The sequence below is a fragment of the Pyxicephalus adspersus genome, chromosome 11, assembly GCF_032062135.1.
Source record: "Pyxicephalus adspersus chromosome 11, UCB_Pads_2.0, whole genome shotgun sequence".
Taxonomy (NCBI): domain Eukaryota; kingdom Metazoa; phylum Chordata; class Amphibia; order Anura; family Pyxicephalidae; genus Pyxicephalus; species Pyxicephalus adspersus.
The window spans coordinates 36,022,309-36,042,852 of record NC_092868.1 but is presented as its reverse complement, the minus strand read 5'-3'; the positions used below and the strand labels follow the sequence as shown (position 1 = coordinate 36,042,852).

Sequence of the window (20,544 nt, the reverse complement as noted above, 5' to 3'; positions counted from 1 at the left end):
TAGGAAAAAACTAAGAAAGAAAGAAAGAAAGAAAGAAATAAAAGAAAAAGATGAAAGTGGACAATAGACAATAGACTTTGTAAACGGCTAGAAAGAAAGAAGGAAAGAAAGAAAGAAAGAAAGAAAGAAAGAACGAGAGAGAAAGGAGAGAGGCATAGAGGGAAAAATAAGAAAGGGAGAGTGGGTGAAAGGGAAGAGAAAGAAAAAGAGGGAGTGGGGAGAGAGAGGGAGTACTGAAAAAGAGAATGGAATGGAGAGAGAAGAGTGATACCATCAAGTAAGAGACCCTTTAAATAAGAGTGATGGTTACTGGGTTACTACTATGATTAACATTCTGGCCAGTTCATTTCTGTCTGGATTTATATGTCTAAAAGTACATACTGTCTTTCATGAAAATTTATTTTACATTGTAGGCCTGTAATTTTTAGGCATACCTCACCAAAATATGTCTAATATTTGATAAATTTATTAATACACTTTAAATAAAAACACAAAAATAAAACAAGGGTACAATGATTACTTTGTATTGGATTCAATGTTCAATACAGTTATTGTGTATTGAATCCAATACTAAATAATTTGAAATTCCTTCATACTTTTTATACTTTTTTTTTTATTAATATATATATATGAGTTTTAGCAGGTGCCCTTGAAGAGTCAGTCTTTTCAAATATTCTTTGAGTTAACCATTACCTATGTAATTACATGTCCTTGAATTCAGGTACAAAGTCCAACAACTTTAAAACCAGCAGATATGTACTTTTTATAGTTTATATACAGTAATATATATATATATATATATATATATACACAGATTTGCAGGCTGTGCTCAACTTTCTTTCCTTGGCCATAATAACATTGATACTTTTGTAAAAGTTTTCTTTTTTTTTTGGGGGGGGGGGGGGGGGTTCTTTTTTTATGTCTAGCAATCCTGGTACTAATACATTTCCTGTCATTTGGTAGCAATACACATGGTTAAATGGTTAATCTGAGCAGGTTCGACCAGCTCCTTATAATAAGCATAATCAAAGAAAAGAACAAAAGAGGGGCTTTTTTGGCTACTTATATTTAAAACAAAATTCTGTACACAATAGCAATATTTTGCTATTCGCAAGATATTGATATTGTTTACAGAATTTTTGTTTTAAATAAAAAAACGTGTTAAAAGTACAGGCTCATCACTATAAGCTAAAAGACGGTTGGAGGGTGTACTTTTTTTGTGGGAGACCAGGAAAAGTTTTGTACCTTGTATAAACAAATCAGTTGAAGGTTAAAAGGAACATGCAATGCAAATGAACATTCCATAAGTTTTAGGATAAATAGCATTGGAAAGCACTTTTCAATTGCAGAGCGGATATTGGGCAATTTCTAGAATATAAATTTTTCACAAATCTAAATGAATCTTGTTTTTTGCTGAGCAAACTTGGCAAAAAAAATGTAATTACATCCATAAGTACCCAGCATACCCATATATTTTATTTAAATTTTAATTTAAAAAAAATTGTGTTTTTAATTACATGCATTGATTCTCTACCAGAGAATATCTGGTGAATGTCAGATTCACTAATTTAGGACCCCCAAGAGGGAATTGTTCTGGCTCCAAAACTGAATACTAGCAACATGTATGATCCACCCGTTTTGGGTGCAGGCACCCCTTCATATATAAGATATCATATTAAAATTGCTGCCTAATGGTACTTTAAACATATGATTGAAAAGTACATAAAAATGTAAAGAAAAATGTTAGTTTATATACTTACTTTATTCCCTCCTGCTGTACCTAGTTAAGGGTAATAGCAATGTCATAGGATATATAGATCACCCCAAACCTTTTTTTATACCCATCATTCTCCAGGAACCTCGCTGAAAGAATATGTCACAAAATGCAATGGAGAAGAGAGATGGTAAAGTAAGTGTAAAATCCAATACTTTTTTTAAAGGTACATTGTTAAATATTATTAGGCTGTAATTTTAGCAAGGGAAGGAGTTTAAGCCTAACAATCAGACCTAACATTTTACTGCAAGTTAAACCTACTAATAATATTTTCTTACAATTACACTTTTCTAACACCAAAATTATATTTTCTGTCCATCCACATGTTGTTTCATCCCAAAAACATGCAGGTAGGGCATTGGCTTAGATCACAAAGTTCACCTTAGATTGTGGTAATGACATGCTTACTGTATGTACATTAGCTTGTGAGTCCCCCTAATGGAAAAGTTTTTGGTTTGACATTAAAAGGATATTATGGAGCGGATACCCTGTTAGTATCTTGTTGATGACATTGGCCAGGTAAAAAAAGAATATAATTAAAAAAAAATGTCTATTCACCTAAAAGATAATATTTATTCACTTCTGTGATGCAATGGATAATTGATGGAGTAAGAGATGCCTGGGTAAACCAGGTGAAGGTAAAAACACCTTCTCTGCTAAGTTTAGCTAAATTCCAGTCAAGACATGTTTAATTAATTTGGATAGGGAATGGAAAGGTTAACGCCTCTCCCAGGCTCTGGGATGATCTGCCCCTTTAGGGCAGAAAATAATGAGTCATTTTGTTAAAGAGTATGCAGACAGAACCAGAAACCCATTTTTAAGTAGGAGGGTTAGAACTTCTGAGTATTAGTACCTGTAGGGAGTTATCAGGTTATGTAAGTTTTTTTTTTATTTTCTCATGGTTACATTTTTTTTTTACTAAGAAAGGGTTACCAAAAGATGTGGCTCTAGTCCAGTACAGAGATCCAATAGCACTGCAAATCAGCCTGAACTTTGTTTGTTCAGTCAGCATTGTTAGTTCTAAAGTATTTGGCTAAATGCCAATATTTCACTGCTCTGAGACTCAAATACTTAAGCCACTCCTTTTATACATATAAATCCCGAGCTACTTTGAATTTATATTCATTTTATTTGGCACAATGGCGACAGAATTTACAGACAAAGATACTTACCAAGATATATTTGATCCACATGCATATTGTAATATCTACTATGGCCCAAAATCGGGACTTTTAGTGCTTGATGGGTTTCTGGATTTTGGACTGAGGAAACTTTATGAGACTTTCATTGTGCGTAAGTACTGCTCATTCATTGCTTCTATCATAGCTCAGCCCTTTATGTTGCTGTTAGTTGCATTAATGTATAGAATCATTTCCAGAAAATTAAATGTAATGTCATATGAAAAAACTGAAAGATTTAATTTATAGATGCAAACTGTGAAATAAGAAAATTAATGGACAAGGACATCATTGAAAGAAGTATAAAGTAGAATTCATTAAGGAAAAAGAAGACAGTGAAATGTTTTTTCAGGGCTTAACTGGGTCTGACAACATTTTACCATAAACCAGAGTAAATATACAGCATATATAAAATTACTTTTTTATTACAGATTTTCTGTTAAAAAAGAATTTCCATGCATGTGTTTATGCATGGGTTTGTGCATGTGTATGCTATGATTATTTCACAAACTATTAAACACACAGGGTTACATAAATTGCTTTATTTTTCAAGGGCTTCGTCTGCCACTCCATGGATCTGGTTTGCATTGCATGTATGAAAAGTTTGCATGGCCTTTTTCATGTGTTGCATTAATGTCCTTTTTTTAACATCTGCAAAGCAAGATTCTTTCATTTTATCCCTTAAAGTGGGAAAAGATATTAGTTAGACTCTGCCAAGGTTTTATTGCTGTCTGTATGGATACAAAAGCACTGGGTTTGGGTGACTATTGTTAGTAATATAAAGTCAGGAAAACCCATCATTTTAAGTTGTCATTAGAATAATAGGTGAGGGAAAATTCAATACAGACATTTCTCATAGGGACAACTATCTGGGATGAAAAGTTTTTTAACTTTGAAAAGATTTCCTCTTATTTCCTCTTGTGTCTTCGGGACAGGAAATACCGAAAAGCCTCCCTAGCAGGGTACAGACAGTAAACAAATAAGCTAATGGGAGTCTTAATCTTTTACTGCTTAATATAAACCATAATAAAAATTGGGCTAGGCATACACTTTAAGGTTGCAGTGAGTTGTAAGCCATTGTACTGTGTTGCAATATATTCAGCTGCATTTAAATACATGTTCAAATTTCGACTGGCAAACACTATCTCAGTTTGTTGGTCTGGACAAGGATAATTAGATGTCAAGCCAATATTTCTTGTCCTTGGATTAGAGCTGGAATTCAGATCAATGGAACCAAGTGCAAATGGTGTGAATGGGCCCTAATACACATCTGCTGCCCTGCACAGCAAAGTAGGCCAAAATGTCTATACAAAAGTATTTGCTTCTGATGACCTTCATGTCATTGTTGGAATCAGTTTTAAGCTGGAGGTCAGCAGAGAAGCCGTTGAGGGATGCAGGAAAGTTAGGAGACTGGAACCTCTGGAGGTGTCTGTGGCCTTCTTTTTGGATATACTCTCACCTTTACAGCACTGAGTCACAGATATGAATCTTGGTCCGGACAATATCTGCAAAGAGTATGTTGTCCGTGTTTGTGTGGGTTTCCTCTGGGCTCCAATTTCCTTCCACATTCGGCTGTGTTAATGATATATGACTACCGAAAGTACATTAGATGTGAACCCTTATGAAGGACAATTAGTGACAAGGCTATGGACTTTGTAAAGGATTGTATAATATTTCAGCGATATATCAATACGAATTATTATTATTCACGGAGCTAAAGTCCTTATTCAAATATTTTTAGTCATAGGGTGACAAATGTCTACCACAAGTGCTTCTGAATTGTCACCTTCCATGCATGCATGATGGTGGCTACAAACAGCAATTTTAAACTACATTGAACAGCCATGGTCCACTGTTGGTCCTGTTATTAAACTGAACTACAGTAATGATTTGCAGCTAATTTGGGGACTGATGGTGGCTGAGAATGGCTAGTGGAGACCTAAAGTGCTGGAATGAAAAAATAATAAAGATAAGTATAAGCAGTAATTTAAAATGGGAATGTTTTCCAATATATAGTACTTTAACAAGCTAAATATATAACAGTTAGAATTTATTTCTCATTTAAACCCTCATGCATAAACTAGATTGACTTTATAATAACTTTTCATAGTCTTGGCGAATACTTGTCATTAGTATAGAAGTCTAATGAAGATGGTTAGTGATCCTAAACCACTAACAGCCGGTATTGTTTATTATGGGAAAGATGGGGTGGGGCACCTCCTGCCAATCCTCCCCTCTTCCCAACCGGAAGGCATTTTGCCATTACTCAAAAGGATCTTCAATGATCATTTCCAGTGACAATTATTCAGCATCTGTAACAGGTCCTAAACTGCATGCATATATGTGAAAGGGATATTAAAATTAAACAAATTCTAAAACTGCATTTTAAAATATTTTAAGGCTTAACATAACAACTTAAAAGTATTTTTTTATTTTTCTAAAAGGAGGAATCAAGGGGAAAACACTAATTGATATTGGCCATGGACCTACCATTTATCAGGACCTTTCAGCCTGTGAAGTTTTTGAAGAAATCATTGGAGCAGACTACACTGATCGCAACAGAGAGTACTATGAACGGAGCCTTAGAAATGAGCCTGGAACATTCGACTGGACAGGAGCTATACAAAAAGTCTGTGACCTAGAGGGAAAAGGGTATGGTCAAACAAGTTTAATAAAACGTTGTACAAGTAAACATAGGTAACGTCAGGTTCATAATACAGATATGTCAAGGTAATTCAGAGTGTTGGGTTTTCTTAAAAATGTAATTGTTTTTGACCACACAACCACACAACTTTCAGGTCATTAAAGGAGAAAAGGGACAGGTTACTGTTAACCAAGAAACTGTGTGGTTTTTTATGGGGATGTGTAGGTGATGCCTACTTTTTGGAACTGGGAGCACCCTATAAATTAGGATGAGTCCACAGATTTTTTTAAACAACTGCAACTGTAATAATCCAATTTATGAACTGTCAAAGGATAATAATGGCATGTAAAAGAGAGCAATACAAGCTATTAGAGAATGCTATGATTACAGAGGGAGCTGCATATTTTACAAAATAGAGGCATAGGAATGGTATTTTATCAAAGTCCTGTAACTCAAATATTCAGAGACAAATATTTTTTTCTACTTGATTGGAAGCTATGACAGCTGAGAGAGTGCTATGTAGATTGCATATTACCAAAAAGAGTATTGTGGCAACTTTTTGCTATCTGACAATCTGAAAGAGCATTGAGATTCGGACATTACGAGAAGAACTGCAATGAAAGTTCCACATTACCTAAGTATCATAGCTGCTTTTTATTAGATAGAGTTTTATGAGAGCTGCTCTTCATAGAGGGACTGTGAATGGAGCTGACATATTTCTAATGGAAATTTTGGGTGGACTGCAATACTGCTAGAAAGAATGCTAAATACGATTCCACATTGTAAGTAAAGGCCATCACCTATATGGACAGTTTAGAAGCTGTAGTTATTGGAGACATGAATGAATGAATGAGATTCCAATCTGTCCCTACCTACTATGTAGTGAAACCACTACATAATGTTGTGGCCCACTGCCCAGTACCCAGCTCTAGATGTCAGACTAGACTCAAGCTCAACAGGGTCTTTTTTCCCCGTTGATTCCGCTAACCCCGTTTCCTTTCATGTGGTTTTGCTACATAGTAGATGGAGACATTGGAATCTCGTTCATCCATTCATGTCTCCAATAGCTACAGCTTCGACAGTGTCCATATAGGTGATGGCCTCAACCTCTAATGCCGTCCTCGCTCCGTCTCAGGGCCCACTGCCTCCTCCTCATGCTGTTACTGCTGCTGCCTGCCCAGTACCCAGCTCTAGATGCCATTTTCCAATGCTGTCCACGCTCCGTCTCAGAGCCCACCACCTCCTCTTCCTGCTGTTCCTGCTGCACACCCCAGGCTTGATCAATATGAGCCATCAGGATGCAGGTTTACTTCCGATGAGCCAGCTGATTTGACTGGGCAGCATCTTTAACCCTGGAGCACAGCTCAAAGTGTAAATGGAACTGCACGTGAATCACATCCAATAGGTGCAAATATGCCAGTGTGGCGCTGTAGAAATTCCCTTCTATGATGTCCCAGCGCACATTAGGAATTGAGTACTCTAGCACTTCACCAGCTTTGAATCCAACAGACATGGACATGTTGCATATCACCTGTACTATATACTGTACTCAGGTATAGTGTTTCACTGTTAGATAGATAGATAGATAGATAGATAGATAGATAGATAGATAGATAGATAGTCAGTGTGTTACATACACGCAGCCAGAGGCTGGGTACCCTCCCTGACTGCATGCACAGTATCACACAGACATACAACACACACACAGCGCACTTTCATTTTTGGTGTCAACCCCCCCCCCCCCCAATAAAAAAATCCTATTACTATACAAATTTACCCTTTGTGAAGCATATTAGCTACAAGGTAAAAAAAGGGTAATGCTCGGCTACATGCCCCACTCAAATTGCTGGCAGCAGCATGGGTAACTTTGGTGGCAGAAGGAGGAATGGCAGCGGAGGAAGATCAAGCAGTTTGAGCTTGCTTCTTGGGCAGAGGTGGTCGCACAGAGCTCTGTGCTTTGACCAGGTGTTCCCGCTAGGTTACTGGGTGGTGGATTTTTAAATGAGTGCTCATGCAACTTGTTCCAAGTTTGTTTGGGTTTTTGCCTCGTTTCAAGTGTTGAGCACACAGTTTGCAGATGACCATAGTGTTGTCATCACTATAGACATTGCAAAATGCCCACACGGGCGAACATCTAACTGGGCTGAAAGGTGCTCTGGAGCTGGTGCTCGTGGTGGCGGTCGCGGTTGTTGAGGCATAGCTGTGGTGACAGGCAGCTTCCGACAATGGATGACTATGACTTGCCTCACCTGTTTGTTTCAGACGTATACCTACACTACCTTTCTTCAGCCCAGCGGAGTGGCTGCAAATTGAGGACTTGTGCACTGTATTGTCACCTTTTCAAGAGGCGACCAGAGATCAGGCCTGTGTCAGTGACACCATCCCCATCATATGCCTGCTGGAACAGATGATGGTGGATCTCGGACACTACGCTGCATCAAAAGATGATGTTTAAAACATCATCTCGGACATGCATGCTTACTAGGCATAGTGCACCACAAATCCAGGAAAAGGAGGAGGTGGAAGAGGATGAGGAGGACATTGCAGGCATGGGAGAAGGGGAGGAAGGGGCAGAGGAGGATATTGAGGGTACATGGCATCCATCCACCCAAACACAGGGCAGCATGTTCCGTGGATGGCAAAACCAGGCGGAGGAGGAGGACGACCCTGTGCTGCTGTTCGACCCACAGGAGTGTGGGTCCAGAATTACCTCAGCTGTGGGTAGATTGAGCCACATGACAGCCTTCATGCAGGAGTGCATAGCCAAAGATCCGCGCATACAACACATAAAAACAAAGACTGATGACTATTGGATTGCTACATTACTGGATCCACATTACAAGCCTGAGATACAACAACTCATCTTGCCCCAATACAGAGGACCTAAAATGTAGCACTACCAAGAAGTTCTTGTAAGGGACTTGTGCTCAGCCTTTCTGGCTACCAGCAGCAGCAGCAGGGATCCCCATGGCAGTTCCACCAGCCATGGGCATCAAACAACAGCCTTAGGCGGCATGGGTGGCAGCAGTGGTAGAGGTCGTCTAAGCCAAACTATGCAGGCTTTTTTTCAGCGAAAGCAAGCCGCCAGTCGAGCAACCAATGACACTCAGCAGCGCTACTCTGTCATGGTGCAGGAATACCTGAGCTCTTCATGGGACATCTGCAATCTGCAAAGCCAGGACCCACTGGGCTACTGGGTATCCAAGCTTGAGCAGTGGCCGGAGCTGGCAAAACATGCCATTCAGATCCTTGCTTGCAAAGCCACAAGTGTGTTATCTGAAAGAGCGTTCAGTGCAGCTGGGGGCGTAGTGACTGACAAGCGGATTCGGCTCTCCGCAGAAAATGTCGACCGAATCACTTTTATTAAAATGAAGAAGGCTTGGATCAGCAATGACTTTAACACCCCCTCTGCAGAGTGTACTGACTAGTCGTTAACTGCTGCACGGCCTGCTGACACCTTGATAGGAAGAACACGTTCACTGCCTTTGGCATCTCCTTCTACTCCTCACCCTCGTGGCCCTCTACCTCCACTCTGTCTCTGAGGCCTATAACTTGCAATGGAGCTGTGTAACTGGCTATTTTTTTTTACCGAGCACCTCGCTCAGGGCCCTCTGCCTCTATCTACTTTGAGGCCTATATCACTTGTAATGGAGCTGTGTGATTCATAATTAAATATTTGTATTTTTAGTAGAGAAATACATACAATTTTCTGTCCTTTGGATAGATAGCAAGTCGTATCAAAAATAAATATCTGTATTTTTTTACAGAAATACAGAGGTTTTTCTGGCTTTTTTGATAGATTGCAAGTGGTATCAGAATTAAATATCTGTATTTTTTTACAGAAATACTGAATTTTTTCTGTTCATTTTGATAGATTACAAGTAGTATCAGAATTAAATATCCGTATTTTTTTTACAGAAATACAGAAATGTTTCTGTTTATTTTGATAGATAGCAAGTGGTATCAGAATTAAGTATCTGTATTTTTTTTACAGAAATACAGACATTTTTCTGTTCATTTTGATAGATTGCAAGTGGTATCAGAATAAAATATCCGTATTTTTTTTAATAGAAATACAGACATTTTTCTGTTTATTTTGATAGATAGCAAGTGGTATCAGAATTAAATATCTGTATTTTTTTTTTACAGAAATACAGAAATTTTTCTGTTTATTTTGATAGATAGCAAGTGGTATCAGACCAAAATATCTTTATATTTTTTAACAGAAATATGGAAATTTTTCTGGTAATTTTGAGAGATTGCAAGTGGTATCGGAATGAAATATATGTATTTTTTTTACAGAAATACAGAATATTTTATATTTATTTTGATAGATTGCAAGTGGTATCAGAATTAAATATCTGTATTTTTTTACAGGAATACAGACATTTTTATATATATTTTGATAGATTGCAAATGGTATCAGAATTAAATATCTGTATTTTTTTTACCCTGCCTCTGGCTGCGTGTATGTATCTATCTATCTATCTATCTATCTATCTATCTATCTAGCTAACAGTGAAACACTCCACCTATCTGAGTACAGAAGATTTCAGGACTGCACCAATACAGTACAATCCAACAATCTATCTGTCTAATAGTGTGAGTGTGACACAGTCTAAGTAAAGCACTGTTTTTTACTTTGACAAAGCAAGCCAAGCAGCACAGAAAGGTTGTGATGCTAGCAAATCTCTGTCAGGAGTAGTAAATGCAGGCACGCCCTGGCCTTATATAGGCCAATGGCTGCCTGTGTTGCATGCAGTGACAGATAGCCAATCGGCTGCTTGCCACAACAAACATGGAGGGGAGCATCCCTGCTGTTATTGGAGGGCCCTAGGCATCATGGGGGAGGTCCCTAGGCATTGTGGGAGGGTCGAATTTGGGGCGTGGAATCCAACAAAAATTCGGGTCGAACAACAACACTAACTATTATCCTCTTGGCTCAACAAATGTGTTTTCCAGAACATTGAACTCTTATTGCTTGAATCCTGCTCTTTATGATGATCTAAATAAAATGTTGCATTCTTTTTTAGAATGACCGTGGAAGAGAAGAGAAAGAAGCTGCAAAATACAGTGAAGAAGACCATAAAGTGTGATGTTTTAAAAAGCAACCCAATGGAACCATTGAATCTGCCCAAAGTTGACTGTGTCTTGACTTTTGGGTGTTTGGAGTGTGCTTGTAGTGACCTTGATACGTATAGTAGAGTGCTTAAAAATGTTGCTTCCTTGATAAAAATAGGTGGGCACCTGCTTGTAAGCGAAATTCTTAACTGCAGCTCTTACTTACTTGGGGGGAAAAGGTTCTCTTGTTTGGTGTTAACTGAGGAGTTCATGAGACGTGCTATAGTTGAGGCAGGTTTTGCCATTGTGGATTTGGAAGTCATTCCCAGAAAGTATGATAAAGAGCAATATGAGCTCTGTAACCATGACTCCAGCTTGTTTGTCCTTGCACGAAAAGAGCGAGATGTTTAGGAGAAACTTGAGAAAAAATGAACTTTGTCACTGTCTACCAATTACATTATAGTGACTTGTTCATAAAAAGTACAGAATAAAGTATAACAGAAACAATATAAATGTCCTGTAGAAAACTATTGGATATGCAATAGACATTTAACCTTCAATCTATCTTTATCAATTTTATCATTTATATATAGCACATATTTCAGAAAAACATTTTTTTTTTTACTACTTCTACTAAAAATGTTCTTCTAACCTGTGCGGCAGAATACTGACCTCTCATTTTGGGTTGCATGCATAGTTCTCGAGCAAACACTACTGCAGAGTCACCAGTGTGACACCAGTGATCATTTTAGTGTTCTGGTGCCATTCAAAACATCATTGTGGGGAACATTCTTTCAATTGTCTACTAATGTAAAGGATATTTTTCCCACTAAAAACTAATAAATTGGTTTTAGCAAGGGTTTCCCAGAACCTGAAAATAGTTTTTGGTTCCTTTAGGTAAACTAGTTAGGAAAGGCTGATGGCAATTATTGCTACTACACAAGACTGATGAAAGTGTATCCTCTCCAGCCTCGGAGAGCTTTAAAAAATCAGGCCTATTGCAATATAAAAATTTTAGCTATCCTTTTTTGTGCTTAATCAAATGTGAAAGAGGCTAATTTGTATGTCAAAACACATTTTGAAAGACCATTAGAAAATGTTTTAAAACTTGAATTTAATATGAATAAAGAATAGCTGTAATTCCCTCAGTTTTAGTTTTGGATAAAGTAAAAGAATACTAACTGCACTTAGTTAAGTATTTAGTAAAGTCTAGTTATCCATTGCCCGCCATCTGTAGTGCAGAAAAGTAAATTGTGTTCTATCTGTGATGTGCTATTAGATAACTATACATGATGCAGTGCCAGTTCTGATCCTCCAAGCAGTGCACTGCTCATCAATAAGCAAAGTCTGCTTTGGGCTTGAAAATGTGTATTGTTGTCTTTGGGACTTGGAGTTGGAAGTAGACCTGGTTTTCCCTGAAGATCTTTTTACAGAACACAGCAGGCTCCATAATATATCTTTTTATTGGCACATTGCACATAAGGAGAAAACCTAAAAACACATTTGGGCTTTTCATATTATTTTAATTGCATTATCCATAATCCATTTTAGCACTACACATAAACATTTGCTACAAAAGCTATTTTAAACATATAAAACCATACATAAAATATTAAAAGCAAAAAAAAAAAACTTTGACTTGTGAGGCTTAAATTTTTAAATTAACAGAGGTTCTAACCTTCCACATTGTATCCGAAAAAATAACAATAATATTTGACTCAATTCAAAATGTCCGGATTCATGGTTACCAAAAGGACTGATCACAATACTTACAACTGTTTGTAATTGCTTGATTTGGAAGTGCAGCCAAAATTTATCAAGATTTTGTTCTCCTGACATGGTGGCATAGGGAAGGGAGAGGGGTTTGCTGGTGCTTGTTCAGTTTTCACATGACCAAGTTTTGAATTGTGCAATTGACAAAAGAATGTATTCTCTGTTTTTAAGTTTTAGTATTAACTTTTGGTATACTCTTGTTGTAATCCATTATGCAATATTTTACTGTTTTTTCAAAATGTGTAACACTCTATACTACTATGAATTTTGTTACTGTATCCTGAAATAAAATTACATGTGTACCTTAAACAAATGTTGCTTTGTTGAATAATTCTGATGTACCAGTTCTTCGTGAGCTTACAAAAATTTCACAAGCATAGTTGAAGATCTCTGGATTGAGAGAGAATTGACAGACCTGTATAGCAGTGAATTAAAACACTACAGTCCACAGACATCCTAAAATACAACATGGTTTGTCTTTTAACTAAATCTGAATACTTAGGCTGCCATTGTTGATCTCCCCATTTCAAAATGCAACTTACCTTCATGATTTGCGGCGTCCGGTTTCAGTGTCCATGTTGGGGGATTTGGTGGGTCAGTTGGGCCGGGTGTGTTCAGATTGGTGAGGTGGTATTGTTTTCAGCCATGTTTGTTGTGACTTTCTTTGCAGCATTGCGCTTGGTGAAAGTGGTAAGTCCTAGCAAACTAAGCCGGGAGGCTTGCTGTGGGGGCATGTGCCTTTGGGTAAGGGTAAGGTGGTAGTGTGGATTTGCAGATCAAAGATGGATCAGCAAATTTGTTGCATTTTTTTTTTCTTTTTTCTTTTGTTTTTGAATGATAAAAAATCAAGGATTGATAAGTTTTTATTATTTTTTCTCGGGGAAGTAAGTATTTTCATTCTACTTTTCCAACTGTGTACATTGCAAATTCTTTATATAAGCGTAGAGGGGTTTTGGTAGGTTTTAGAAAAGGTGTGCCATTCTTATTAGAGTCAAAATCTGTGGATCCTGAAGGTAGATACCTAATTTTAATAGGCAATTTTAATGATATAAGAGTAACAATAGCTACCTATTTACGCACCCTAATGAAAATCAGGTACCCTTCTTTAAGCATTTGTTTCAGAGACTCTAAAGGCAAGCGCAAGGGTTTTTGATTGTGTATGGTGACTCAAGCAGTAGGTGTATAATTTTCTTCATTGTATCCCAAGCCCTCCTATATCAAGTGGACATTGAATGATTCTTTATTCAGCGATAATCAGGTGGGCAGCACGGTGGCTTAGGGGTTAGCACTCCAGCCTTTGCTGCGCTAGGTCCCAGATTCAAATTGCAGCTAGGACACTATCTGCATGGAGTTTGCAGGTTCTCCCCGTTTTCTGCGTGGGTTTCCTCCGGGTACTCCGGTTTCCTCCCACATCCCAAAAACATGCAGTTAGGTTAATTGGCTTCCCCCTAAATTGACCTTAGACTACATTATTGACATATGACTATAGTAGGGACATTAGATTGTGAGCTCCTTTGAGGGACAGTTACTGACACGACTATGGACTTTGTACAGTGCTGCGTAATATCATGGCGCTATATAAATAGTGTGTAATAATAATAATAGTAATAATCAGGTGAAGCAGCAAATAAGAGAAGCATTGTTAGAATACTTTACTAAATGAGGACTCAGGGGTATCGTACGCGGTCATATGGGCAGCTCATAAAACGGTAATTGGAGTCTAATAATACAAATAGCATCTCGCCTTAAAAAACAGCAATCACTTCAACAGGCTCAAATAGAACAAGAATATAAGGCGCATTGAATACAATTTCGCCTAATTGTGATCTGGGAAAACGGCTGGAATTAGTAAAGACACAATTAAATCTCTGTGCAGCAAATGCTGCAGAAAAACAGTTGAGATGGTCCAAGAGTAAATATTATGTAAATGGTAATAAGCCCCATACTCTCCTGGCAAACAGAGTATTTGGATAAGAGTTTTACCCTATATCGTTTAAAGATAGACCAAATTGGCATGACTAGTAACCCTGAATATATTCTAAAAGAATTTTATGATAGGTTAAAGTCATTATATCAGCAAGAACAGAAGTTTGAAGAGGATATGGGTCTGTTTTTTGTTGGGATAACATTACCAGAAATACCAGCTTTCTTGAAGGAGGGCTTGGAAGTATCTATAACAACGCAGGAGGTAATGCAGGCAATAAAACAATTGAAGACGAATAAAAGACCTGGACCAGATGGATTTACAGCAAGCTATTATATAAAATATGTGGATGAATTAGCTCCATGACTAACTCAGGTTTATAATAGGATACTAGAGGGAGAGAGCTTGGATCCAAGTACGCTGGAAGCAGCAATTTGTATGCTACCGAAACCAGACACGGATACTACAATTTGGTCCAATTATAGGCCCATTTCCCTGCTCAACCTTAATGCCAAATTGCTGGCTACAGTGCTGGCGTCGAGACTGGGACAAGGAATAGAGTCCTTAATTCAGTCCGATCAAACAGGGTTTATTCTGCGGAGACAGCCAGGGGATAATATCCGTAGGATGATGAATTTAACCTATTACGCCCATAAGCTAAAACAACCAGCTATGTTTTTGAGTTTGGACATAAAAAAGACTGCGACTGTTGCAGTATTGGTGATTTGGTCCCCATTTTTGTAAATGGGTTAGCTCGCTATATGCAACACCTAAAGCCTATATACAATATGTGGGGTATCGTTCTCCACATTTTTATATAAATAGAGGTACAAGACAAGGATGCCCACTCTCACCATTATTGTTCACTCAGGCAATTGAGCCATTGGCACAGGCTATACAAAATATTGAGGGAGTTCATCACCATAAATTAAGTTTATTTGCGGATGATGTTTTGCTATTTATAACTAAGCCATTGGTGTCTTTACCAAATCTAATCTCTTTTCCGGTTTCAGAAATTTTCCGGACTACGTGTAAATAACGGGAAAAGTAAAGCCTTAAATATTACACTACCTAATGACATGGTAAAACTATTGCAAGAAGCGTTCCCCTTTAAATGGGAAGAAAGATGCTTACGGTATTTGAGAGTTAATATTGCATCTACCTGTGATAATCTATGATATAAATACAATTTATCACTTTCTAGATCCAAAAGGGATTATTCCGTTTAAAAGACTTCAGGACAAACTTGGAATTTCAAATATTTGCAAATTAAACATTTTATCCAATCAAAACAAAAGAATGGTAAGACTGATAGACCCTTGAGTGCTTTTGAACAAATGTGTATACGTGGTGCCATGGCAAAAAGAGCGATAACAGTATTATATGATATTTTGATTAAGGAACAAACAAAAGATGTTCCCAAATATGTGCATGGTTGGGAAAAGGAATGAGGTCGTAACCTACAACAGAAGAGTTGGAAACAAAACTGGGAGACAGTGGCAAAGTAGCATCAACGCTTAGAAGCAAACTATAAATTAATGATGTGGTGGTACTTGGTACCGGTGCAGATGGCAAAAATGTCAGCAAAATATACTACAAAATGTTTTAGAAGATGCAATGGAGATGGAACCTTTTATCATATCTGGTGGACTTGTCCCAATGTCAAAAGATATTGGATTCAAATCTACCAGATGGCATATATCCTTATAGGTAAGTCCTTTCCAAAATGCCCAGAAGAGGCTTTGCTGAATCTACAACCATCACGTTGTAATAAATTGCAATTTACATTATTGACACATTTATTTGCAATAGCAAAGATGGTGCTGGCAAAAGCATGGAAGTCTTCTAAGCCTAGTGTGGAACAAGTTAACCACCTGGGCGTTTCACTGATGTCTGGATTTCTGTACCAAATGCAGTACACTGTTTTTCATGAAATTTTTTTTTTAAATTGTAGACCTGTAACTTACAGAAATATGTCCGAACAAGGGTCTAGTAGATATCCTGAATATAATAGTTTCAAAGTTTGAAACACACAATCATGTAAAAAAAAAAAACTAGTTTATTTTTATTTTTTTTCCTCCTTTCCGTTGATGGTTTGTGGTATAGTGACTTTTTTCCACCTATAATGAGGGTAGATATTAACCTCTCACTTTAGCCATGTTTTTATTATATAATTTTTAAATAAGAGACGGATATAGATAATAATAATCACATATACCCCTTATTTATTTTTTTCATTTTTTTACCACATATAATGAGGGTGGATATTACCCTCCCACTTTAAACACGTTTATATTTTGGAATTAAAAAATTAATAATAAAGGAATTGAAATAGTTAACAACACTTATTATATATTCTATTCCCTTTTTTTTCTCTCTCTCTCTATTTTCCCTTTTTGGGAAGGTTCAAAGTAAGAGATAAAAACAAATAATACAAATTTGAATAGATAAGGGCAATCTTAAAAAAGAGAATAGGAATGTTAAGGGTGTCAATAATAATTGATGAATATCTGGTAATGATTGGATATTATTATATATCGGACGTTGGGAGTCTAACAGATTCAGGTTATATATTCACCTGCATTTGTTGTGATAGCCTGTGGGGGTGTGGCTTGTACATACTATAGTTGTATCTATCTATCCTTTGCTGGGGGTGGTCTATGTGGTTTTTTGTTAGGCAACTGGCGCGAGAGGTTCTTGGGGGGCACGTTCTGGAATTTGGTTTCTGTTTTGCGTTACAGATGCGGCTCTCGTATGGATCTTGGGTCATTCATTTGTGCACTGGGGTGCAAGGAGGGCGGATGTCCGGCCCCATAGGCGGCAGCTAGGTTTACAGCGTGGTGTGGTTCGGGTGCCTTTGGATTGGGATCCCTGGGTTGCAGTGGAGCCGGGTTGTGCCGCATGTTCACTGATTTGCTTGGCTAGACAGACCTCTGGATGTCCTGCTTGTTCATGCTGGGTGTAATGATTTGGGGAAGTGCCCTAAGGGAGAGTTGATTAAGGACATTAAGTTCGATTTCTTGCGCTTGCGTTCGTCCTTTACAGATACTGTGCTGGTCTGGTCTGAGATTGTGGTCAGGCTCTCTTGGCGGGAACAAAGCGTGTATTAAGGTGAACAGGGAGGTAGGGAGGTTGTATTGGTGGTGTTGTAGTCAGGCATGGGGAGCTTGAGAAGGATCCTGGGTTGTTCTTGAGAAGTGATGGAGTGCATTTGAATGCAGTAGGTACTGACCTATGGTGTTTGGGTTTGCAGGAGGGGCTGCGGAGAGCTTTGAGGGTGTGGGGTTGCTTGCAAGAGTAAGGTTTCACTCTTGTACCAGGTGGCGTGGGGGGTAGGTCCGTGAGATTTTAGGAATATGGAAGGATAGAAAACTAGAGGGGGGGGGTGGGAGGTCAGCAGGAATATACAGAGTTCCTGGTAAGGGGGAGCCAAGGAAAGTGAGGAGGATACCCGCAATCTGTGCCCGAGTCGGCGTGGGAGAGACTGGGGCCCTGGTTCTGGTAGTGGAGGTATCAAGGTTAAAGCAGTGGAGGGTTTCATGGACCTTATTACTGGAAGTTGTTCTTATTCAATTTGCACTATAGTTGGTTTTTATATGTTGGTTATACGGGTAATAAAATTATAAATGTTGTTTTGTTAATAAAAGGGGCTGCTATGGCCAATTTAACCCACAAGATGACGTCTGTGTTTTATTTAAGGTTAAAAAGAAAGAAAAAAAGTGGTGGGTGTGGGAAAGAATTGGATATGGCAGGGGTTAATGCAGTCTTCCTCTGCTCTGCCATAGTCATGTTATTTTTAAAGTTTGTAGCACCTAATCTGATATTTTTTCCCAAAGTAAACACAACTTTCAATAAACTATATAAAACTCTATAAAACAGTCTAAATGATTTTAGTAAATCAGCACCAATGTCTTTTAAAACTATAGAAAGACCAATGCAACAAGGAGCAAATTAAAGTGTAAGATACATAATATATGCCAGCTGCATATTTTTGAGAAAAACGGATATACAAGAGCTAAATTTTTGTATTGACATTGGCCCTGATTCATCATTGAAATCCGCGATAGTGGGAAGCGCGATAATACGCGCGACCAGCGATCGCGGATTACCGCGGTCCGGGGCTCGAGTGCGCGCGTACACTCGCAATACAAGATCGCGAGTAAAAACCTGTCGGATAAGCGCGGCTTCGTGCGCGAGCTTTTTCGGTTGTTGAATAGCGCGATCGCGCACGATTCCGGATCGCTAATACGACTGCGCGATCGATAATACGATTTGGCTTGATGAATCAGGGCCATTGTTTCAATGTGATTTTCCTACACTTTTACTTACTGCCTAAAGCCCTAGTTAAAAGCTCCAAAAAAAATGATCACAAAAAATATTCTCTAAAGGTCACCAGTCCTAGTTCATTCTTTTTTTATCAGGCAGTAAAAAAAAGCTTGAAAATATTAAAAAAGGATCAAAAAACTTTGTTTTATTGGAAATATATATAATATTATTATGCAGTATGTCATGTTTTTTTTACCATGTTTAAACAACTTAAATTCAGTCCAGTGCCACCCTGGATGTTTTGTTTGTTTTGGTGTGGAGGAACCCAATTTCTCATTGCGTAGTAATAATATTGGGTGACATTTCCTACTGTAAATATAAAAAAAAGTTTTTTTAAATTGTGGCTAAAGCTCCTTCTGGACTTGCCGAAAACTGAGCAGAAGGAGCAGCCTGAGGCGTCCTGGGATTTGCCACGGCGGTAAAGACAGAAGGAGAGGGGCCTTCACTTTATTAAAAAAAAAAACAAAACACATTTTTTACTCAATATAAATGGGTTATCTACCCTTTTATATAAAGTAAAAAAAATGTGTTGATAGGTTAATGTTTTACTTTAATTTGAGTATTTTGGCAACTGTTCATTTCCATGTTGGGACATGGTGGATAATGAACTTAATAGGCAATAAATGACCCCTTCATGAAAACAACCTAAATAATAAGGTTGTACATATTATTTAACATATTGATACTTAAGCCTTTGTAAGCACGTTTTATTTGTAGCTTTTTAATTTAATAATCTCATTCTTTTTATGTTATCTCAGTTATGCAATAAATACCCTATAAATCCTTCTAAAACTTCTCCGTTGAAGAAATAAGCATTCTTCTTCTTATATATGCCACCATATTTGACCAATTACATTGCCCCCCTTCATCCCTAATGTGGCCCTTTATCCTGGTTGTAATCTCCACAAACCTGTGATCCTCTCTTACCTGTCTGTGATATCTCCATTTTTTACTATTATTATTATTATTATTATTATTATTATTATTAATAAACAGGATTTATATAGCGCCAACATATTACGCAGCACTGTACATTAAATAGGGATTGCAAATGACAAACTAATACAGACAGTGATATGAGGAGAGGACCCTGCCCCAAAGAGCTTACAATCTCCATCATGGTTGACTTCCCCATCTAGCCCTCTGTCCTGGCTGACCACTCAATCCTGAATGACAGGCAGTGACCCCTTCAACCTATATTACCTCCTGTATACTTGCTGCAATTTACTCTGACCTGTTTGTAAACCTTTCATACTGGCTGATTTTTCTATTCTACCTGCCCTTTCTATCCTGTATGTGCCAGTCTTTACATCTAAACCTAAATCATTATCTTTTTCATATTGCTAAACCTGTTTAACATATGGCATACCCTGAGTGTCTCACCCCCTGAGGAAACCAAATAAGTGAAACGCATCGTTACTGGTACCAGATTAATGAACTTTTTTAGAAGGAATATTATTGTCCAGCAAGTCATCCACATACCCGATGAAATAATGGGATTTAGACATATTTTCTATGATTTCACTTAAATAAGTTTGTTATGTGAAATTTGTATTATATTTCAATAAGATTTTTGCCATCTTTACAAACCCCTGCTGTTTTTTCTCTCCTTTTTTCTTACACATTTGACTAATAGAGATTTGGCAATCGACTTAAATATTAGTTTTAGGTACATCCAATATATCCCACATCCTAGTTTTTCACTAGTGTTGGTCAAATATATCTCACTATTCGATCTGAAAGCTATTCAATCGAATAGTGAGATATTGCCCCTCATTCATCAAGCAGAATCGGATTATCGGTCGCGCATTCGTATTCGCGATCCGAAATCGTACGCGATCGCGCTATTCAGCAACTGAAAAAG

General features: G+C 37.8%; 2 protein-coding genes across 2 annotated transcripts in view; both read left to right on the top strand.

Moving 5' to 3' along the window:
• Positions 1–20,544, top strand: part of PCSK7 (proprotein convertase subtilisin/kexin type 7) — a 501,704-nt gene that overhangs the window by 81,670 nt on the left and 399,490 nt on the right. The window lies entirely within an intron of this gene.
• On the top strand, positions 2,825–11,211 carry LOC140340415 (indolethylamine N-methyltransferase-like). The gene is made up of 3 exons (XM_072425603.1): positions 2,825–3,067; positions 5,397–5,604; positions 10,630–11,211. The coding sequence occupies exons 1-3, from the start codon at positions 2,914–2,916 to the stop codon at positions 11,066–11,068; spliced, it is 801 nt and encodes a 266-aa protein (XP_072281704.1). The 5' UTR covers positions 2,825–2,913; the 3' UTR covers positions 11,069–11,211.